Consider the following 21,597-nt stretch of genomic DNA (forward strand, 5'->3'; position numbering starts at 1 on the left):
AACACTACCCTCGAGGGGGTCATGTATCCACAATGCAACATCGCTCTTATCGGATATATCGCTACAACGGTATGCATCCGACGCTACAACTTCTCTGTGCTATGCTAACTGTTTCTTAGTATTCTTACGACATCTCTACCTTGTTCATCCCTCCATTGGCAACACTGCCCTAGAGGAAGTCAGATACTTGAGGACCGACATGGCATCGATCATCACGACACCACTATCGAGGATGTCGGATTCTTCCAGTGCATTTTCGGCAACATCGTTACCACTGTATGTCTCTTACTCTAGAGACTCGCTACGTCTTACTGACTGTTTCTTAGTATTATTACGGCACCGTTACACATACATTGAATTATCCAACAACCACCACAACATTCACCCGACGGCATCTCTACCTTATTCATCCTCATTCTTCGACACATGTATCCTCAACTGCCATCGACATCTTTCTCATCAACCGTTTCACCTCAGACGTTACAGTGTCGATGTCAGCAGACCGAGATCGTTAGGAACGCGCTCGTGCAACGTAAACAGCTGGAGATGCAGAAGGTGCGCGAGCAGCAGATGGCGCAACGACAGGCAGCGCAACAGGCAAAGCAACAGGCGCTGTCGCTGCGCTGATACGCCTTGTCCCATCCGCGACACTCGAGGTACGTCTCATTCGATAGCTAGGTATCTCATTATCCAGAACTAACTTCGTTATTCTAGCGTCGTGCCACCGTATTGCCATATTCTTGACATCCTTCTCCCAGGACGATCCTCGTTCTCATCATCAACTATTCCTTCCTATCATCATCGCCGTCATTCAACAACATTCTTACGACATATCGATACCTCCATTACTACAACCTCGCAAACGCTTACATTGTTGGTCTTTCTTGCTAAGCCACCCGATGTCATGCTAACAAGAGTTCAAGATTACCCGTCAGAACTCCAACAGGGACGAAGAAAACGATGTGCATGCACTCGAAGCCGTCACCTTCATCCTATCCTCTGGCTCCGACCATCGGTCTACGACTGGCGCTTTGCCTTCATCGCTATCATATTCCTATCATCGCCATCTTCATAAATACAAACATCTCCGTCGTTTGAAGCGCTCGACTCCAATACCATCTCGCACCAACTCAACACCATCACCAATACTGCAGCCAGTGGACACTCCTCATCGAACCTCGGATGACAAGTTTTCATTGTAAGTTTCCCTTCCAGCCGCGCTTCCTCATCTAGAGAGAGTACGCGTTGTACCTAGCATCTCTCCGTGCTTGACTAATCTGGCTTCAGCATTATTCCGCTATCCTTTCACATTCTTTCGACGATTTCGTTTCTATTATCGTTATTCTTGTCATCATTCAACGCATCCTGGCTACAGCAGATCGCCAAAACGCAGTTCTCGACTATCATTTTCGTCGCCTTCCCCCATTCACCGACGTCGCTTTCGTAACCAAGGAACTTGGCGTTGGCCAGGAAGGCGAGGTAAGTGCGCGAAGATCCATGCTTAACTATCATGCTAACAGTTGATAGGGAGCACAACACAGACGCGAGACTATTGCCTTTCCACAGTCCCAGGACCAACGAGCCGATTTGTCACCGTAGTGACACTTAGAGCCTGCTCGCAATAACACGCAACCTCTAAACACATGCGCATTCGCCATGGAGACAAAAGGCGCGCTAAAGCCATCGCTTTCATCTGGAGCAGCTTCTCATCACGGAGGGCGTCAGCTACGCGTGCCAATTCCAGCTACCACATCATTCTTATCGCCTTTCGTATATCGATATTCCATCTTTATACCTCGGGCCGCACACTGTGCTCTCCAAATTCTTCACTACCGAGTAGGTTCGCATCTTTACCTTCATTCTCAACAACTCCATTCTTTATCGGCATTCAGCGACTGTTATCGATATCCTCGTTCTAGCCATGCCTCTACTCCATTCAGTTTCAGATCTGTGGGGTCTACTCCCTATCATTTCGCATTCATCCATATCCTATCGTTATGCCTACGGCGTCGCACAGGTCAAGCTCGGTTACCTGTCTCATGTCCTTGGAATCTACAACACACCGAGATTCAGGAACTGAAAGACCGTGTCAACGCCCGCGCATCGTCTTGTCCGATGCGTACATACCGTTAGTGGCAGGGGCGACTGCGCGAGGAGTAAACGATCCGTGGGGTTCATAGGCTGGATGCTGATCGTCGCGATTCCAGGTCGATGGCATCCTGGATGGAAACGTCACCTTGAGAACGTTGGGAGCGGAATTCGTTGGTGTAGCTCTTATCTTAGAGAATACTATGCTCTCTTGTCAATCTTGCTTCCCATGTCACAGTGATGCCGATGCTCCGTCTGAAGCCGATGCACAAAGAAGGCATACTCCAGCGTGCGATCGAGATTCCGAGCTTCATTCTCATATCTTACAACGGATTCCTTTACATTATGTGCTAGAAGGCGTTGTTCATCGTTAATTAGCTGTATCCTCGGACTAAAGGACGGAACAGCCTTCGTTCGTGGAATTTATGTCTTCCGCGCTATTCCTAGTCAGGTTTAGCACATCAATTTCCAGGTCCGCGATCGTCATCGCAACGGTCATCTTGCCACAAACCCACCGCTCTACCCCCGCATCTTCTCTAAATTTACAACTACTACGATCTTCTAGTGTCATGCGCAATATCGCAAAGTAAAGACTTGGCCAATGATGTCTACAAAGCATGCAGTAGTAACGTGGCCGTAGAAAGATCGCGGAATTCTCCAAAGGCTACCCGGTTTTCTTGTCCTGCAATCAATATAATCGGAGGCCACGATTCAGGTCACTCCGGAACTTGTTTACTATTCTACGAGATTAGTAACGGTCTTCCGTGTTAGCCTCGATACTAATTACAATGTTGCACAGTATAAATGTGTGCGAAGTCTCAGTGCCACGACGCGCTGCGCATCTTTCAAACCATCATATCTCATCATGAAGCTTTCCGTATCCCCTCTCGTACTACTAGCAGCCATCGACAATGTCAAGGCTGTTCGATTTCTCGGACGTGTGAATCCAGACACGCAAGAGTTGACATGGCCCGGAACCGGCGTATCCTTTACCTTTACAGGTTCCTCCGCTAGCATCGGCATCGAAGGCACAAGCGGCACCAACAGTGCTCAATTGACCATCGATGGCGTAGCGACTGTCATTCCTGATGTTAATGGCACTTCCATCAAAACACCCGCTGACCTCCGTAACGGCAAACACACGGTGGAACTGCGGAAACGATCAGAAGCTTCATATGGCACCATAACCATTGGCAACGTAACAACGGACGGCACCTTCGGTCCAGACATCTACGCCTCGCGCAAGATCCAAGTCATTGGGGATTCCATCACCGTGGGCTACGGTCTCGACGGCGTCAACCCATGCGTGAACAGCGCCGCTGTGGAGAACAACCCCAAGACCTACGCCGCCCTGGCTGCCGACGCATTAGATGCCGACTACGACATCATAGCCTGGAGCGGCATCGGTCTAACGAGAAACTACGTCTCTCCCACCCCCGATCCAAGCGACATCATGCCTCAACGCTGGACCAGATACGGCGCTCTCGATCCGCTGAACAGCTACACGTTTCCCGCAAACGCCACACCAGATGCTGTAGTCATCAATCTTGGTACCAACGACTTTGGCTATCAAGCCGGCGTCCGCGACCCGATCGTTCCGGCAGAATACACCGCTGCCATGGTCAACTTCGTCAAGACGATCAAGACACACTACCCAGAGGCTGCTTTCTTCCTTCTGACATCGCCTATGCTTGGCGACGGGTATCCTGCAGGTCAGGCACAGAAGACTACGCAGACGAATGCATTGAACGCTGCGATTGCGCAACTTAAGAACAGCACGAAGATCAGTCTGGTGGATATGCCATCGCAGGGCTCAGACGTTGCTTGTGATTACCATCCTAATGCTGCGACACATGCGGAGATGGCGGACATTCTGACCAAGGCTCTTTCTGGTGAGCTGGGTTGGTGAGGAAGAAGAGTTGTTGTGAAGAGGGTTTGAATATGTATATACTTTGAAACTGTAGATGTATCTAAGATTATTGTTGATTCTGAAAAACGTGGGTACACGATGAACAAGTTGTGAAAGTAGATTATCAAGCGTATTGTGTAGACGTATACTCTGTTCGACGCAGTTTACGTAGGCGAGATCAATCGCATCGCTCGCAATCAGTATCTATGCAAGAGGTGACATGCAGATGTTCAACTCAAAAGCCCACGTGGTACAAAGTGTAGCATCACAACATCTCTCAAGCAAGCGCGTTTGTTCCAAACCATCACATCTGAACAACACTGGCCTTTTGTCCAGCCCTTCTGCCACAACTCTCATAATAGCTCACATAAACTATCGAGAAGGGAAGCTTTTGGTCTTTCACACCATATACCCCGAGAGTAACTCTTCCACATCCACAGCCCGCATCCCAGTGATAAGGCATTAGGCACAGGCATCACCCTTCTACATGCTACATCTGTACAAATCCTTACTTCCACGATACCACCTTTCTCCACATGACCCTTTACACCGAAACATCTTCATACATCTACAAGCCACCTCCACCGGTCCACCCCCACCTCACGCCACCCCAAAAGACCGTCTCACCTTGCCCCTTCCGCCCACAATATTCGCCCCCCGAATCGGCCCTTCACTCACAATGGAAGACCCAGACTATCCCCTCAGGTCAAGGTCCAGAATCCAAAAATCGTATGATAATACATCAAAGTTCACCATTTCGGACCGTCGAAGGAAAGTTAGCACCTGGACCCTGGCGCGGGGGTTCCGCTACTTTTCGAGACACAATGGCACCCGTAACGAGGCTGGCTGCAGTCTCAATCCGGTGAGGTGGAAAGCGGAAAGCTTGTGATAAGGGAAGGGATGTGTTGCGTTACGACGCACGCGATTGCGCCATATAAAGTTCTCACCCTCGGTCCGTTCTGGGGTGTGGACAACTTTAATTTTCCAACGCGGGTTTTTGGGGAATCTGGAACCTGGGAAACTTGTGTCTTCGATGCGAGGCAGCATGGGGGGTCTTTGGGGAGTGTGGGATTGTCTCGTGCGTTCGTTTGGCTTCTTCCGGCTCTTTGAGTTTATGGGTAGCTGGGGTGCTGATGGTGCGTGATGCTGGATCCTTGTGTTTGCTTGCATGTCGGAGGACCCTTGGGATCTACTTGCGTGCTCTCGCGCATGTGTCTACGCGGTATATCCTTGTCGTAAGGGGTAGACTGCGTGAATTCTTGAGGCAGCTCGGTAGCCGTGTAGGCTATTGAAACCGTATTCGAAAGGGTTGAGAGAGAACTGTAGTTCGTACCTACGCTGATTGAAAGACCTCGCATTCGCTTTCAGCCGTGCGATAGCGTTGATAAAGGGTCTCAAGGTATGGGGATGATGGTCATCTGATGGTCAGTGCTGCTGTGGGGTGAACCGTCCTGCGCGATGGCTGCCAAGCATCGCGAGAACGTTTAAGCTACTTGACCGCATCTTCCACCGTAGTAAAACAGCGGCATCTTGTTAAAAATTGACGTGCTCATCGAACTCAGCCAAATTGATACGATTTCGCATTCGCATTGAGACAGCCAAATCACAACTCTCACATTCCTAGTGCAATGCGCAGCCCGGCCACTCGAATGGCGCGCTCGTACGAGCGGCGAGACACAAGCGGCCATGAGTTCCGTTGCATCGCGTGGAACCGTTCTGGACGGGCAGCCGCTTAGCAGCGAACGCTTGTTTGAACATGTTCTTCAGCCACGCACTAGCCATGCCGACGCGGTGGCAGAACTTCGGCATCGGTGGATGCAAAAACCACAAGTCCGATCATAGTCAAACCCCAAAGTTAAAATCCGCATTTCACGGATATCTCCAGATTCCACCTCCGCTCAACCCACAGGTTAAACATAGTAACGCGTTTGGACCACTTTCACCCTCGGATCGGAGCGGAAGATCGGAGGGTCAAGTGAGCATCGTGATCTTCATCATGGTTTGAAACCTCCGAGGAGATTCGGCAGCCGTAGGAATTAATTGGGGAATAAAGGCGACTTGACTCGGCAGGATCTGAGGTGATTACTGATAACAACGATTGAATCCTGAGGGTGGAGGAGGTCGCTGAGTAGTGGCAGGTGGAGCTCTCGGAGTCTACCGCATTTGGTCACACAATCCTCCTTGGGGTATGCTGGCTGCGATATGTGGAGCGTATCTGGAGGTGGCTGAGGTGTACGAACTTGTCGAAGTAACACTAACCGGGAGAGTACAATACTCCGCGTGTTTGTCGATCGTCGTTTGATGTCAGTCTAAAGGTGCTGGTTGTGGCTGCATGTTAAGCCTGTCACCGCGCAAGCCAGTACGACGCACATGCATCGTGATAGTACAGTACATGCCTGTAAGCGATGTCTAGCGGTGATTGATCCCGCACCTTGAGCATGCGCAGTAAAGATCAGCGAGATCTCGCAGGTCTTGAAACCTTATTTGTGCGTGGGGAGAGTGTAGTTTGACGATGATATAAAGTTCGATCTGCTCCATGCTAAAAGAAGCTAACTCGCTAGTTCGTATCGCGCAACGTGACGGACTAGACAAGTGCCTCACCATGGCGTCCTCTTGCGCATGCATGTCAACCCGGCTGACAGCGGATTTAGTTTAGAAGCACCTGCCACGAGTTTAGCGGAAAGAAGCTGTTATAGAAACGTGCAATTTCATTAATGCACTTAGTGCGACGCCTCATGCTGCAGCAGTGGCTTCGCCAATAGATGCGGGATCTGAAGGCGATCTGCAGATCTTCATAGACTCATGATGTCTGTCGCCTGAATAATAGTCCAAGTCCTGATGCTGATCCTAACGCCTATACCGCCAGTGACGCCGTTAATTCATATGCTAGATGACTGCCGTTGACCGAATGATGATGCCTCCCTTAGTCGACGGGCGCGTGCTTGAAGAGGAAACTAACACTCTCGCCGTTGTGGGTACGCCTGCAGGCCTCGGCAAGCTGTGTGCCGTTAGAGCGGCACCTTTCCAAAGTATAGGGAGTTACTTACGGTCGGACTAATATCGATTGTCTCGATGCGGTCGCACAGCTCCTTCTTGTCTTCATGGGGTACGGTGTTGGTGACGACGATCTTCTTGAGCTTGCTGCCGTTTAGAGCTTCAATGGCATTGCCACTCAGTATGCCGTGGGTGACGATCGCGAGCGCATCCTTTGCACCCTCGGAGATGAGAACGTCCGCTGCTTTGACAAGTGTACCGCATGTGTCGGCCATGTCATCGACCAGGATAGCCGTCTTTCCTCGTACGTCTCCGACTAGCACCATACGCGAAACCTCGTTGGGGCGCGTGCGCTCCTTGTGGATGAGGGCAAAGCCAAGGTTCAAGCCATCCGCTATCGAGGTTGCCCTGAAAATGCGTTAGTACTAGCACATTCTAGAAGTCGTTCTACGGATGACAGTCCGAGAGTTCAGTATGGCACAGAGTAAGACTTCGGGTCTTGAGTTCGCGCCGTTGTACCACTGCTCACTGCCGTACTCGGCACCAAGACTTGGGGGAGTTGTTAGCAGATAGGACGTGTGGTCTTACCTCTTGGCACCCCCCGCATCTGGACTGACGATGACACAGTCCTTGACGTCCAGGTTTTCGCGAATCCACCTGAGCGTGCTGGGTTCAGCATAGAGGTTATCGACGGGGACATTGAAGAACCCCTGAATCTGACTGGCGTGAAGATCCATTGTGATGACGTGGTTACAACCGGCGGTTTGAAGCATGTTTGCCATGAGTTTTGCGGTGATTGGCGCACGGGACTTGTCCTTCTTGTCCTGGCGGGCATACGGGAAGTTTGGAATCACAGCGGTGATGCGGCGCGCGGAAGCGGTCTTGCATGCATTGATCATAATCAGCAGCTCCATGAGAGCATCATTGATGTCGCCTGGTGGTGTGGATTGCAGGATGAAGACTACGTTGTGGTAAGCCGAGCACTAGACGCAGCGATACTCGATCCCGTATAGATATGATGAAGCATACCATCTTCGTCTCGAACGGACTCTCCAATAGTCACGGAAGTCTCCTGGTTCGAGTACTGGAGCACCAGAATCTTGGTAAGCTCGATTCCGAGTCTGTGACTCAATTAGCGATGCAGTTGGGGCACGTGCTTAACACCCCGAGGCTCTGTTTCCGTGTCGGTTTCAATAGAAAAAAAGAAGAACGCATCAAACAAAAGCCGAGTGACTTTGCGGTTTGTGCGATACTCATTGCTATTGCATGATGGTGGGGGTAAATATGTTGCAGTCGTTGGGCAGCTGCATGCCAAGTCGCAGCCTCGAAAGAGCGTCAAGAGTGAAGAACTTGAACGTACCGGTCGGCAACGAGAGCAGCGAGTTCGGGATAGCTGTTGCCGGTCAATAACTTGATGCTGTTGGTAGCCATGGTGGTGAGTGTGACGGTGGAAATTATGGCTCTCTACAGGTAGTCACGTCGTCGCCCAAAGAAGTGAGGTTTTTCGCTGGGCACGGACCATGCGGAGAAAGGTGGCGCCGACCCAAAGAGACTGGAGCGTCCGGTCGCGGCAGGTGGAAGCGGACCCTCTCACCCGACTACTTGCTCTATCTCGACCAATATGCCGACCTTTGCACCTGCTGAAGAAGTTTCATTTCTGATAAACGGCAAATATGCCTTAAGCCTCGATGATGGCGGGAAGTCGATGCACGATGCGTGCCGTGTGTTGGGATAGGCCTTGCAGTCTTCTAATCGGCTTCTGAAACTTGACGGCGGCCGAGATCCGTATCTGGCCCGCTGTGTGTTCTGGGCGCGTCCTACATCTTTGCACTGGTCAATGGATATCGACGCAATGTACGTTGAAAACTCTGCAAAACTCGTCCCCAGCTCAACAAGGGTGAGAGCAAGGAAATTGATGTGACAGCTGCGCGGGTGCGCAACTGTGCATCCCCGCGTAACACTATAGACACCCCGGCAACCTATAGAAACAATACTCTGGGCAGTCCCCTCTCATGTTCCCAGCCCCACCGTATGCCCGTTTCACCGGACACCTCTCAAGACGCTGCGATGTCGTCGTCGAAACAGCCTATAATGGGCATCATATAGCAAGGACGCCAGTCTAGCCACGTGCGGTACGTAGCTCAGTGAAACAATTCGAGCTCTAGAATGCGCACTCCTCCGAAGCTGCACTTGCTCCACTGCGCTCGCAGGCAGATTACCTACTATCGTCGTGACAGCAAACGTCACAGCCCGGGCCTAGAAGACGAAAACTGGACGCCGTACGGACCAGGCCCGTCAGTGCGAAATCTCACGCAAGGCCCGAACAAGATGTTGGAAAAATGACGATGTCTCGACATGGTCCCTGAGCACGATCAGCGCCACCAGGATTATTGGGAAGAGACCGAAACACTTGGCTTTAAAATGTCATTCTTGATTCATCTACCCCTGCAGGTAGTACCTAGATACATGGTGCGCCACAATAGCGTCCTGCCCTTGTCAAAGCTCAAACATGAAACGCCCCCAACATGGTCATCGCCATTCCTGACATCGTGATGTAAGAGAAAGTATTGATGCGCAAAAGACTACTTCGAAGAACAGAAAGGATGGGCAAAAGCTCGGGTATATATGCCAACGTATACAATAAAGCAGAATGTCGATGGTATGAGCGTTCTTTTGTATAGACAAATGTCAAGGGGCCACCCTGGGATGAAAGAACGAGTAATGGTAAGAGCAAAGTATGCTTGGGCCGTTATGGTACAGATAAGGAAGTCGTGAGAAGTCCGGGGGTCGAAATTAATGGTACGCCGTCAAGGCAAGGAAGAGGGTATCGATGATGGAAAGATAGAAGAAATGAATGTCGTGAGGCGCTCAGCAAGATTGCTCGCACATCTTGCCGATGGCCTTCTCAATGTCGGAGAAGAGATTTAAAACGTGTCCGTCGGCGTATATCTTGATAGACTCGGTCTCTTTTCGTTCATGTCGAGATGGGCTGTCGATCTTTACAGGGCTTCGAGGTGGAGTAGTTTCGGCTACCTGATCCCGCGCGCTAGGGTTGAGCACAATAGCAGCCGCGACGTGCTCGAGTAGCTTTTGCCGAAGTCGCAAGCGCCGATTTTCGGCTTGCTCTAGTTTCAGAATGAACTCGTCGATCGAGATGTCCAGTTCCGCCAGTGCCTCTTCCTGTTTGAGAAGTGATTCGCGTGAGAAGATGACAGTTTCTCCGCGCCTCAGATAAGCAATCATACGGCCATGCAGCTTTTGGCGGCCGGCACGTAGTGATTTGTAGGTCTTTCGAAGGTAGTCGCAGCGCTCGTCGAGTGCTCTGAGTTCCTATAGCGACGTCAGCATTGGTTATGTGGAAGGTGGCGTGGATAGCTTACCCTTGATAGTGATGCTACGTCACGTTTGTTCAGCACCTCGAAGTTGCCAGCCTGGTCATAAGCCTGCTTGTGGAGTAGCTTCTTGTCGGCGTCGCTCATACGTCTGGCAGCTTCTGGCACACGCATGCCTTCAGGCAATTTCCATGCGTCAGGAGTAGGCTCAGAGCCGTTGGCCTCTGACATGGTGCGGCTGCGATCTCTCTTGCTGTTGCGTCGCTTAGGTCGACCTCTTTCCATGATGGACGATTCAGACATGTTTCGGTTATGGGTAGAACTTTGCGAGGAAATAGGATCTCTCCTCTCAGTACGCGGTGAGCCTCGGTTCGAGGCGGGTGATGATGCATAGAAGGGATTGGTAAAGGTTGAGGGTGGGGTAGGTAGAGGAATGCTGCCATTGGGCGATCGTCGGAGGTCCATCGCACTCAGTGGTGTGTTACCGCCTGAGTTCATTGATGCAGGCGTAGTCAGCTGTGGCCGGCTTGCTTTAGAGTTCAGGATGAGTGGGGCTGGAGACGTTTTGCGTTCAACGGCTGGCGATTTAGGCGGTACTTGTGGGCGCAGGTCGGATTCTTCGTCGATGTTGGCGGTCTGAACCTTGAGATAAGGTCTAGGTGTGGCACCGGGACTGAGGATTGGTGACAATGGTCTTCCAGAAGCATTGGGCAGATCAGAGGACATAGGGCCGTTGGTGTGTTGAGATGGGCCAGGGGAAGGACCAGTTACACAGGCCATCATTGCATCGCCGAAGGGTCCCGTCCTCCAGTTAGAGCCGGGAGCACTGCACGATCGCTCGTGACCGAAAGCCTCGTAAGAAAGCTTGCGAAGAGGTGGTCTCCCTGGGATAGTTGCTGGACAGATTATCAGCCATGGCTCGGATGAAGAGATGTCAGTTCACACTTACGAGAGTCGATAGACATCTCCTGAACGGTAGTCATGGTGTTTCCAAGCTCAGGTACACTGACTTTCCTCCTTCTTGACAAGGATCCAGTACGCTGCCAGAAGGGTAGACTGCTCTCAGGCAATACGGCAGTGTCACTGAGAGAAGTGGCAGAACGACCAGCTGAAAGGGCAGCCAGCTTGTCAGAAGATTCTGGGTGCTTTGGTAGTCCGACAGGGCTTTTGGCAGATGGCCAAAGTTGGTATCTGGAGGTGCTTGGCTGTTGGAGGGTTGCCAGCGAGGGGCTCTTGGAGTGAGAAGAGATGGTGGGCGATTGGGAGTCTCGAGTAGCCTGAATGTCTCTGAGTGAGCGTGAACGTCGGGGCAGATGGTAGTTCATTGCAATGTGGAGTGGAGCAGAGTGGCTTACCATCCTGGAGGACGTTTCTAGAGTTATATAAACGGGAGACTTTTCGGAATCCGAGCGCATGCAATTGGCAATGTGTGCCATGACGGGCGTTTGAGGTTGCCGTGGCTCACTGTCTGAAGTACAAGGTTGGTGAGACTCGGGAGGCGGGCACGTCAAACATGAAGGCTTTCCCTGCATGTATGTGGTAAAAAAGACACTGCAGCGGGTTAAGTGTGGCTCACAAGCACTAGTGTTGATACCTGCAGCAACGAGGAGGGCCCCTGCAAGACGCGAAGTACCAATAACAGCAAAAGTGTCTAGGCTGTCGGCGGCGCGTCCCAGGTGGGATTGGCGGGAGTTGGGTGAAACGCGAGCCTAACCTCGCATGTCTGGCGATTCGTGGGGTAGGCTATATCATCACGCAATTAATGCCTAGGGTGATCTGCACGATGGACAGCGCGGCACCACCCTTAGCATCGAGCACAGCGCATGGTTGCGACGGACGGTGCCTTTTGGCTGCAACATGTTGATCTGCAGCATAGTGTGGAGGCGAGTAGCAGCGCGCGACTGAAGCATCAGGTGAACATGTCTAGCGCCAGCGAAAACGGACCTGATGCAGTTAATCGACTATCATCATCTATCGTCGCCTTGCGGACCGGCTGCTCATATGCCAGGCGGTTTATCAATGCCGGTGGTCTGCACCAAAGCGGTAGGAAAGCCGGCCCACCAGCTGCGAACAGGGCGACGCAGCTAAACGGTCGCTGGCGACTGAATAATGGCCCTGGTGGCGAAGTACGGAGCACCAGTGATGTGCATGTTGTTGAGAAGAAAACATGTGCCCCGTGCTGGCGTAGTGCATTTGACTCGGTCGCAGTTCAGATGAGGTTGTGCAGCGGCGCGCCTCTGGCCGGCACGCGGCGAAGACGTTGGTGTCAGTGAGTTCGGGGCGAGGGAGGCAGGAGCGCCTCAGGAACAAGGCAGATGCAAGCGAACGTTTAGAACTAGCAGGGGGCCGCCATTGGCTGCGGAAGCGGCCTCGTGGCATCCCTGGGCCGGAAACAGGGTCATCACGGCACAGCTGCACCCGCTCGACTCGTCAAAACTACGAGCTTTTCTAGACGATGACGCTCAAAGCTTATTGCACGCGTTGGTGCGACCCTTCAACACTGCCCTGGCAAGGGCTTCCGCTCCACTCCACGACGGCCAAATACCGTGAGCGAGACGGCATATTCCACCGAAGCCCATGTTTGGGCACCCTCTTAGCCAACACTCGAGACGACGACGATGATCTCCAGTCAGTGACCCCTCACATCACTTGTACTGTCATCTCAGTCCCAATCTCCCACACAGCAGCTATAGGCGGGGGCCGCAATCCGTCGCTTAATTGCCCACGGAGAACGTCCAAAAACATCGTTCGGTGAAGGATTCATGGAAGAGAGTCACGTCTAGCGTACGCCTGGTACTAATTCGGTCTGTGGTTTGTCACTTGCCGGTTCCGCTCGACGGTTGCGTGGGATCAGGTAGATTCCTGGTCCAAGCTGCCGTGGGTCCCTGACACTGTCTCTCCATCTTTTAACTTTGCGCCATACTAGTGCCCATGCCTAGTTCTTCCTTCTTCATACGCCTACGCGAGCAGCACCGTGACTTGCGTCCTTTCACGCCGACATTGATGCGAGCACGAAAGCGAATCTGAAAGACCCGCTTTGCACTTTGTCTGCGATTCCCGTCCGCTGCGGACCACAAAAGCTTCAACACAACACGTGCAGTGCCGCATCTGCCTCTTTCTCCCGAGCCTACTACGCCGTTTCACTCTGATATCCGTGCGGTGGCTAGTTATCACACACCACAGCCGAGCGTCGACCCCCACGAAACATTATGCGAAAGACATGTGCGCTCATCTTCTTCCCTATCTGCCTATAGGAATGATAGTGACGGTGCTCTCTCCAAAGGTGATGCCTCGTCACGTCAATATGCATATAACTATAGCTAGGTACGTTGCGCTACTGAATTTCGGCCTTCGCGCACCGACTGCATGCAAGTGCTTTCCGACTTCACGCCAAGCGACGCAGTGAACGGGCCAGTCTCAGCAAGGGATTGCTGCACGAGAGCCACCAACTTTTTTCGCAGAGTCAATATCGTCCGATTTGCACCACATGCGGTTACCGTCTTGCCTGTTCCTTATCAAAAGCACTTTGGTGTGCGGTTCGTCTTGCTGTTCATACTTTCGCCTGGCCCATCTTCCCCGAAAGGGGACGTCTTGGCTCCATCGCACCCTGGCTCTTGACTGACTGTTCTGAGCGCAGGCTGCATATCATCACGTTCGGTTGGTTCGCAGGCAGCGAACGGTGCTCATCGTGCAGTCAATAATGGTCCGTTACCTACGAGTAGATCATCTCGCGTACAGCTGCTACAGCACCAGTCGATCGGGCGTTGAAGGAATCAACCCGCTGCACATGTGAGAAATAGGCCGTTCCCCATATATCATGACATCACGTCGAAAATGCGTGCGTTCGTTCTGATTGCTATGTGCCGGTTCCGATCGGTTCGAGAGAGAAAAAAAGCGCCACTCCATATCCAAGGCGCGGGAGTCGGCACACTTCGCTTGATCACCAAGAAGGGAAACGCACAGGGCCTTCTTCCGTTCAAACAATTCAAGGGAACTGCTCGCCATAGCCTTGTTATCTTGCGCCGAACGCAGGTATCGTTTTCGCAGTTATATGATGATCAATCCCGCCGGGTTATGTACCGTACTAAGCTATTAGGTGCAGATTCAGAGCATACCACGAACCGTTATGATCTGTTCTTAGTAGCGCACTGCTATTGCGTATCACTACCAACATCATCTCCGATGCCTCTATTGAGCATTGCGGATATGGCGCAACGTCAAGCACAACACGTCCGTGTTCCAATGCCGCTTCGATAAGGAAATGACTTCAATGCTCTCATGGCCCCACTCGAATCATACACTTAACCACCGCCACAACGTGCCGAATTGATGCGGCTCAAATGGGACCTCTATCACACACAAGCTGGCTAAATACGACTCACCGTCACCTCGTTTCAAACCTCATCCGCTTCATTAACGTTATCTTTGTTGCAACATATTGTACTGTCATATGGTAGCACAGCAGGCATCAAGGTAGTACAGCTTTCGTGTACGGCGAGAACAATTCCCCAGCTCTTACTTTGATACTCAAACGTTACGAGAGTTTACATCCTTGCAGCTGGCCGTTGCCCAGACATCAAACTCCTGACACCGAAAAGCAAAAATCACCCACTCGCCGTCACTCAACAATCGTCGATCAGAATTCGATCTCGATCTTCCCTAAGAACAACTTCTTCCCATCGTGCTCGACCCATAGCGTGTGGCTATTTTGATGTTTGTGGGGGATTGTTACGGGACGAGTACCCGGGGACGAGTTGCCATGCATATGAGATGATCGTCAAAATGCTGCAACAGCCGTTGAGAAATGCTACATCGCACAGCAGATGCGATCCTTCGCTACCTGCGAGGTCGGCAGTTGCTTGTTCGTACCGGCTATTAATTCGTACGACGATGGCATAGGATGTCCCTGCTATGATATAGCGGCGATGTATACATGTGGCACAGAACATTGAAATCGACAACACCAACCAGCCGCCTCAACACAGACTTCAACATTCCTCGAATTTGACATCAATACGACGAATTAGACGTGTAGGAGGGGACAACAGTATGTAAAGAAAGAAAGCATCAGAAGGCTTGCGTTCCACAAAGCAAGCAAACAGAGCTCACCCATCCAAGGCTTCCAAAACGAGAGCTTCTCGAAGACGCATGGAAGCCTGAGGCGCAAAAGTAACAGCAGAATCGCACGCCCACGCCACATCAGCCCCTGCGCAAAACCCCGAAAAAGCTTCCAAAGCTTTAGCCAACATTCGCAACACCCATCTTTCTTTGCGACGGAAGTGCCTCCAGGTAGCCCTTGGAAGAACGGCAGCTAGAAGCCTCCTTCGACGTCTCTTCTAGCCTCGTCGGAGTTTAGGAGGTCCGCCGCTCGCCAGCCAGGCTAAACCTACACCAAACCTGCGCCAAACTTAGACGCCAAAGGCAATGTCGTGCTTTGATCTATGGGCTAGTTTAGCCAACCTAACAACAAGCGCGTTCCCAGGTAAGCAAGCAAGGCGCAGGGTCCGTGACGATTTTGGGTTTGCCTACTTGGGATGCCGCTGCGAACTGCAAGTCACGTCTTATCGCATGCGTCTCGAGCGTGTAAGTTTGAACGGCGCATACCCGCGTCGAAATTTGGTGTTGGTTTGAGGGAAAACAGGGTCATTTGCCCCACCAGCTTGCGACCTGCAGGACACGCCGGTGAACTTGGCCACCACCAACTGCAAACTATAACACAGCCGCATATAGGGCGACCAACAATTACAGAACCTGAGACGCGCATTTTGCTGACGTGATGCCAACTTTTTTCTTGCTGCATTGTCAACATCAGGCGTTAGTGCTGTTCTCAAAGACGTTCAGACTGCTCGCGTGTGGAAACAGGATTTTTCTGCACGGTACCTTGTGTAACTTGTTTTTTACTCCTTCCTCAATCGGAATTTTTGCGGGGTGCCGTGCATGAGGCTTGCCGTCGACAAGAAACGGAGGTGCAGCAGGGAGGTGCCGAATCTGGGACCTAGAAGTACCGAGTACCAGTGATTTGAGTGTGTAATAATAGAGACTGTGGTATGGTAGAGTTGCGTTTGATTTAGAACTACGACTATCGTTACAGCATATTGTACATCGTGAGTTGCCGGCTCTGAAGAGGCGTTCAGGAGATACGCAAGCATGCAAGCGCCGCCCACTCCTCCACTTTGCATGTCAGGCAATCCGTACGGCAGATATCGTCGTGTTTAGAGTTTCGAGGGTGTGATGTCCTGCATGCTCAGGCAGTCTGGCCACCCAGAAACCACATCATGCAGTGGACATCGCCGTTAGGATTGAAGGAATCGATAGCCGACATTAGTTTCCTCTCTTACACACACAAACACCCACACCTACATTCGGCAATCGTCCGTTCGCTCCGTTCCGTTCTTTATCACACCCTCAATGTCACTCTGACGGTTTTCCCCACATTCCGATCGAGATCACAGAATCCTGTCTCTTTACGTGGCTATACTATTTTCATGACTTCTCCTATGTGTTCTTTTTGCGTGGCGGCTTGACTCCCGTACCGTTTTACCGCCACCACCGCCACCAGACTATACTCCTTTCCTCCTTTTCTGGATAGGACATGGCGAAATCCGTTCGAGTTCGCCGTCCTATCTTACCACATGGCCAGCTAACGCTACCTTAGTTCAACGCCCAGCCTCTCCACAAGCATGCCTTTCATCCGCTCATGCAGCTCATTAGTCTCCTTGTTCGTGAGTGTGCGTTCCAAGCTGCGGTAGTTGAGGCGGTAGCACATGCTCTTGCGCCCAGTCTTTGGATGCACGAATTCATCCGTTAGGCGCACATCCTCAACAAGATCACCGCAGACCTCTCGCGCGATTTCCATCACATCGTTCTCGTGGAAGCTGGAGGATGATGGCGCCGGGGCTGCTGGTGGGATTGGCGTGCCAGCTGGAGTTGTAGGAGCAGAGGATGGGGTGGGGGATGTCGTGGATGAACTGTTAGTCGCGCCTCCTGCAGGCGGATGAATAGCAGCGGCGCCACCAGCGGCATTCGAGCTACTCTTCAACCAGAAACTCACGTCCTTGAAACATGCAGGGTGTTTGCTAAAAGGCTCGAATCGACGAATGGCTTTCTGCTCGCTGAACTGCGATAAGAAGCGAGAGTCCTTTGACCAAAACAGACGTATGTCCGGGATGGAGTAGAGCAACATGGCTATGCGTTCGAGACCTATGCCAAAAGCCCACCCTACACGATTGGGAACCGAGGCATTGTTCAGGATCGGCTGTGACACGATGCCGCAGCCGAGCACTTCGAGCCAGTCGCCTTGCCAGAAGACTTCCAGTTCCCACGAGGGTGATGTGAAGGGGAAGTAGGCCTCCACCCAGCGTACCTTTAGTGGCTCGTCTGACGTGGCAGTGTCTGCAGCACCCTTTGCAGCATTAAAGATCGTGACCACCATATCCTCAAGACTTCGTTTCAGGTGTGCAGCCATGGCTTCTGCTTCTTCTGCTGAGTGTCCTGTTTGAAGTGGGTTACGCTCGGCATGAAATGGAGGGTTTGGGTCTTCGACTGCAACATTGTGCTTGGGAATCTTCTCCACATCGTCCCATATGACCTGCGCAAGTGTCTTGCCCTCTTTCTCTGCCATTTGACGATCCCAAGTTCTTGCTCCCTCCATCTGATGGAAAACAGGATAATGGCTTCTGTCGATGGCATCTCGTCGGTATACGTCAGCACTGATGAGGTAGCCCTCGCTTTCATTGTTGCGGAAGGTGTCGGCTTGGTGAGCTGAAGTGTGTGTCCGTAGTACGGTCTCCTTGTTTATGTAGTACGTGTCCGTCCTGCTTCGACCTATGTGATCTAATGGAAAGCCGAGAGAATCGAAATTTTGGCCGGTGGTGACGATAGGGAAAAGATCATTATGGGTCTTGTAACCTGGAAAGCGTGATTCGATAAGTTTTTGTGTAATGGTCAGAGGGTGATCTGGTTGCAGATGAAGGCGTCTTGGTATAGCGTCGAGGATAGTTGAGGGTGTGTTCATCCATTCATCGGTTTGATACGTTCGTCCCTCTATTTTGACTTCTTTCGGGAATGCTCCTATGAGAACTTAGATACCATACTCTGGAACTTCTTCATCTTCCGCAGTACACGAAGTTGCAGCTGAACACCAAAAACACGACATTAGAATGCAGAAACAGCCCTCATCTGCATCTTCCGAGTCTCGCTCAACGCCGGAGTAGTACAAACGCATCGATATGGGAAGCCGTGAGCCGCGTCACATGACAGCAAACTCACCAGAAGAATTATATCTCACCGCTTGCCGCCACGACCAGGGTGACACTGCGCTCCGTGGTACTCGCAATAGGGCATTTCGACCTAATTGACGGCATACCGCCGTAGAAGAAAGTGGTATTCGCATCTTTGATGATGAGATTCGACGTTACCTTCGCGACCTCAAAATCACGCGCGCCGCCAAGCCCAGCCCACCAGCTCCGAGCTTAAATCCGGAAGCAGCACGTTTTGCCGATGACGTCCGCGCGTGCCGAATTCTCGGTCCCTCAACTACCACCGAAGCTTTGCAGGCTTCCTTACTTTTAAGGCTACAGCTTCCCTGTCCCTGCCAGCTACACATGCTGTTGCTGCGCGGCCTTTCACCTTCAACATGGCGGACGTCAAGAAGCCCGTGAGCGTGCCTGAGCTACGGAAGAGCGAAGATGTGAAGCCTATCAAGAAGACGCCTATACGTTATCCGTTCTGGTTTGGTGGAAGCGCAAGTTGTTTTGCGACTTTCTTTACACATCCTTTGGATCTTGGTAAGCTTTGTACCGCTTTGTGCGCAGCATTGGACAGTGGCTGATAGTTTGAGTAGTCAAGGTAGCTTTCTCGACTGTCGCGTGCGCCAATTTGTGTATACTCATAAATTCAGGTCCGGTTACAAACACAAACGATATCTGGCGTAAAGTTGAACATGATGCAAATGTTCAAGCATGTTATAAAGACTGATGGCGCATTGGGACTGTACAAGGGCGTAAGTCGTGTTATCTATCCAATCCCAATGGACCCGTCTAATGCGACGATAGATTTCCGCAGCCCAGCTCCGCCAAGGGACATACAGCATGACACGCTTCGGTGTCTACGAAGCCCTCAAAGACCGCATGACGACCGCCGACACGAAACCCTCGTTCCTCACGCTCGTAGGCATGGCTTCCATATCAGGATTCCTCGGAGGATTCGCCGGTAACCCAGGAGACATCTTGAACGTACGGATGCAGCACGATGCCGCACTACCGAAAGAAAAGCGGAGAGGATACAAGAACGCGATTGATGGAATAATACGAATGTCGCGGGAAGAAGGAGTAGCAAGTCTATGGAAAGGCGTTTGGCCCAACTCGTCAAGAGCTGTGCTCATGACAGTTGGACAGTTGGCAACATACGACGGATTCAAGCGCGTGTTGCTGAACTACACGCCGCTGCAAGACAACCTCGCAACACATTTCTCAGCATCATTTTTGGCTGGATTTGTAGCTACAACGATATGCTCGCCGGTAGATGTCATCAAAACCAAAGTCATGAGCTCCAGTGAGAGTGTAGGACTAGTGAAGACTGTCACGGATACTATGAGAGCAGAAGGATTCCGCTGGATGTTCAAGGGCTGGGTACCGAGCTTCATTCGCGTCGGCCCGCACACTGTGCTCACGTTCTTGTTTTTGGAGCAACATAAGAAGGTCTACAGGCAATTGAAGAAGCTGGAATAGAAAAGAGGGGAATTGGAAAGACGCGCATGTGCTTTGTGCAATATTGGGTATGCGATGAGGCGAATGATACCACATGGGCGGGCGTTTGGCGCTGACAGCATTGCGCGGCGCGACATTATAGACTAGGCTTGGATGCATCGGTCGGCTTGTATATACATACGACCGATGTGCATATACCTTAGAAAATATCAAAAAGTACACATCTCAGTACCAATGCTTGATGATACGCTGTTATACCTTCTAGCAATCTAGACACGCCAAACCCGTCTTGACCGTACGTCAGCTCCATCTATCGGCTAGCCACTACGGGATTTGTATTCACCTAGATCAACCAGAACTGTGTAGCATAGACATCGGGGGATTTGAAGAGTCCATCCGGTGCAGAATATGCAACACTCTGCCTGCTTCTCAGGAAACAACACAGCGTTGTAGACATAGTAAGACTGCTATTACCAGTAAGCAGATTACGATGATGAAGTCCATCTGCTTCAGTACCTCATTCTCTATCCACCATCACTTCCCGGCCAAAGTACAATTAAGCGTCCCCATACTCATTCTGCATCGACTTCCATTTTTCACAGATCTTCTCAACAGCCGCGATGGGATCACTTCCATCAACTTCCAACGAAAGCGTATCCAGCGGCCTCCTCATCTCCTCAAAAGTCCTCTCAGCCGTCCCCCGCTCTTCAAGATATGTCACCCAAGCTTTTCCTCTCGCCTTTTGTATCCGAGCTTGTTCTGACTGCAGCAGCTTCTTCACGACGCTGTGTATCTTCGATGTAACGCTTTTGAGAAAAGATCCAATGGTTTGTTTCTCACCAGTGTTATTCCTCTGATCATCCGTCTTGAGCTCCCCATGTTTAGTCGCCCATCTCTCCATAGCGCTAATTAGGTCTCTCTTTACCAGGACGACAAGTCCTTGGTCAGGAATTCGAAGCCTTTCGTCGTCTAGGTACTTACTGTACACCGGACTGCCAGAAGAGATGTCATCAAAACTTTCTTTGCTGTTTGATGTTTGGAAATGCTGGCAGGTATCCCTGATGTACGTGCGTGTCAGATGCTCGATTTTGTCTGAATCAAGCAGGCCGTCGCATATCTCTTCAAGGCCTGAGTGTCGCGGACCGAGGATGTGGATGAAAGCGCGTCTATGCTCGACGCCGTGATGTATAGACTGGGAGGCCATGATCATCTTGGATGAATTCAAGAACGTTATCTTGGCGAAGGGCTGAGTGTTGGTAGGAGTCTGAATATATGCGTTGGGTCGGGATTGCTAGCACAATTAGGACTCATTGTTTGTTCAGAACTAGAACGTCTTGGATGGATAAACTTCTCCATAGTCAAGCGCTTCGTATATCGAGGATGTATGAGCAAGGGCTTGGCAAACCATGAGCTGGAAGGGTTGCAAGAGGTACGTGCGATGAGGCAACGTTGAGAATGGAGCTGCCATGATCAGCAAGGTCAGGTAGGTCGACGAGAGTGTATCAGTCAACAGATGCGCAGTGTATGAAAGTGTACCAGCAGGAGACATGTCGGATACGAAGGTTGT

The 21,597-nt window shown here is 51.4% G+C and overlaps 5 protein-coding genes across 5 annotated transcripts; 2 read left to right on the forward strand and 3 right to left on the reverse strand.

Moving 5' to 3' along the window:
• Nucleotides 1-2,953: 2,953 nt before the first annotated feature.
• On the forward strand, nucleotides 2,954-3,997 carry J4E87_001924 (uncharacterized protein; the record flags this gene model as incomplete). The annotated part of the gene is made up of 1 exon (XM_049373564.1): nucleotides 2,954-3,997. One exon carries the CDS (start codon nucleotides 2,954-2,956, stop codon nucleotides 3,995-3,997), a length of 1,044 nt encoding a protein of 347 aa, XP_049236934.1.
• A 2,923-nt stretch (nucleotides 3,998-6,920) lies between these two features.
• On the reverse strand, nucleotides 6,921-8,422 carry J4E87_001925 (uncharacterized protein; the record flags this gene model as incomplete). The annotated part of the gene is made up of 5 exons (XM_049373565.1): nucleotides 6,921-6,995; nucleotides 7,045-7,399; nucleotides 7,580-7,952; nucleotides 8,021-8,112; nucleotides 8,352-8,422. 5 exons carry the CDS (start codon nucleotides 8,420-8,422, stop codon nucleotides 6,921-6,923), a joined length of 966 nt encoding a protein of 321 aa, XP_049236935.1.
• Nucleotides 8,423-9,859: 1,437 nt separating this feature from the next.
• On the reverse strand, nucleotides 9,860-11,306 carry J4E87_001926 (uncharacterized protein; the record flags this gene model as incomplete). Its single annotated transcript, XM_049373566.1, has 3 exons — nucleotides 9,860-10,321; nucleotides 10,372-11,219; nucleotides 11,273-11,306. 3 exons carry the CDS (start codon nucleotides 11,304-11,306, stop codon nucleotides 9,860-9,862), a joined length of 1,344 nt encoding a protein of 447 aa, XP_049236936.1.
• Nucleotides 11,307-16,969: 5,663 nt separating this feature from the next.
• J4E87_001927 (uncharacterized protein) lies at nucleotides 16,970-18,337 on the reverse strand (the record flags this gene model as incomplete). Its single annotated transcript, XM_049373567.1, has 1 exon — nucleotides 16,970-18,337. The coding sequence occupies one exon, from the start codon at nucleotides 18,335-18,337 to the stop codon at nucleotides 16,970-16,972; it is 1,368 nt and encodes a 455-aa protein (XP_049236937.1).
• Nucleotides 18,338-18,958: 621 nt separating this feature from the next.
• Nucleotides 18,959-20,051, forward strand: J4E87_001928 (uncharacterized protein; the record flags this gene model as incomplete). The annotated part of the gene is made up of 3 exons (XM_049373568.1): nucleotides 18,959-18,979; nucleotides 19,223-19,324; nucleotides 19,377-20,051. The coding sequence occupies 3 exons, from the start codon at nucleotides 18,959-18,961 to the stop codon at nucleotides 20,049-20,051; spliced, it is 798 nt and encodes a 265-aa protein (XP_049236938.1).
• Between the last annotated feature and the right edge of the window lie 1,546 nt (nucleotides 20,052-21,597).

Source organism: Alternaria ethzedia (genome assembly GCF_023757985.1).
Source record: "Alternaria ethzedia strain BMP 0044 chromosome Unknown scaffold_3, whole genome shotgun sequence".
Lineage (NCBI taxonomy): Eukaryota > Fungi > Ascomycota > Dothideomycetes > Pleosporales > Pleosporaceae > Alternaria > Alternaria ethzedia.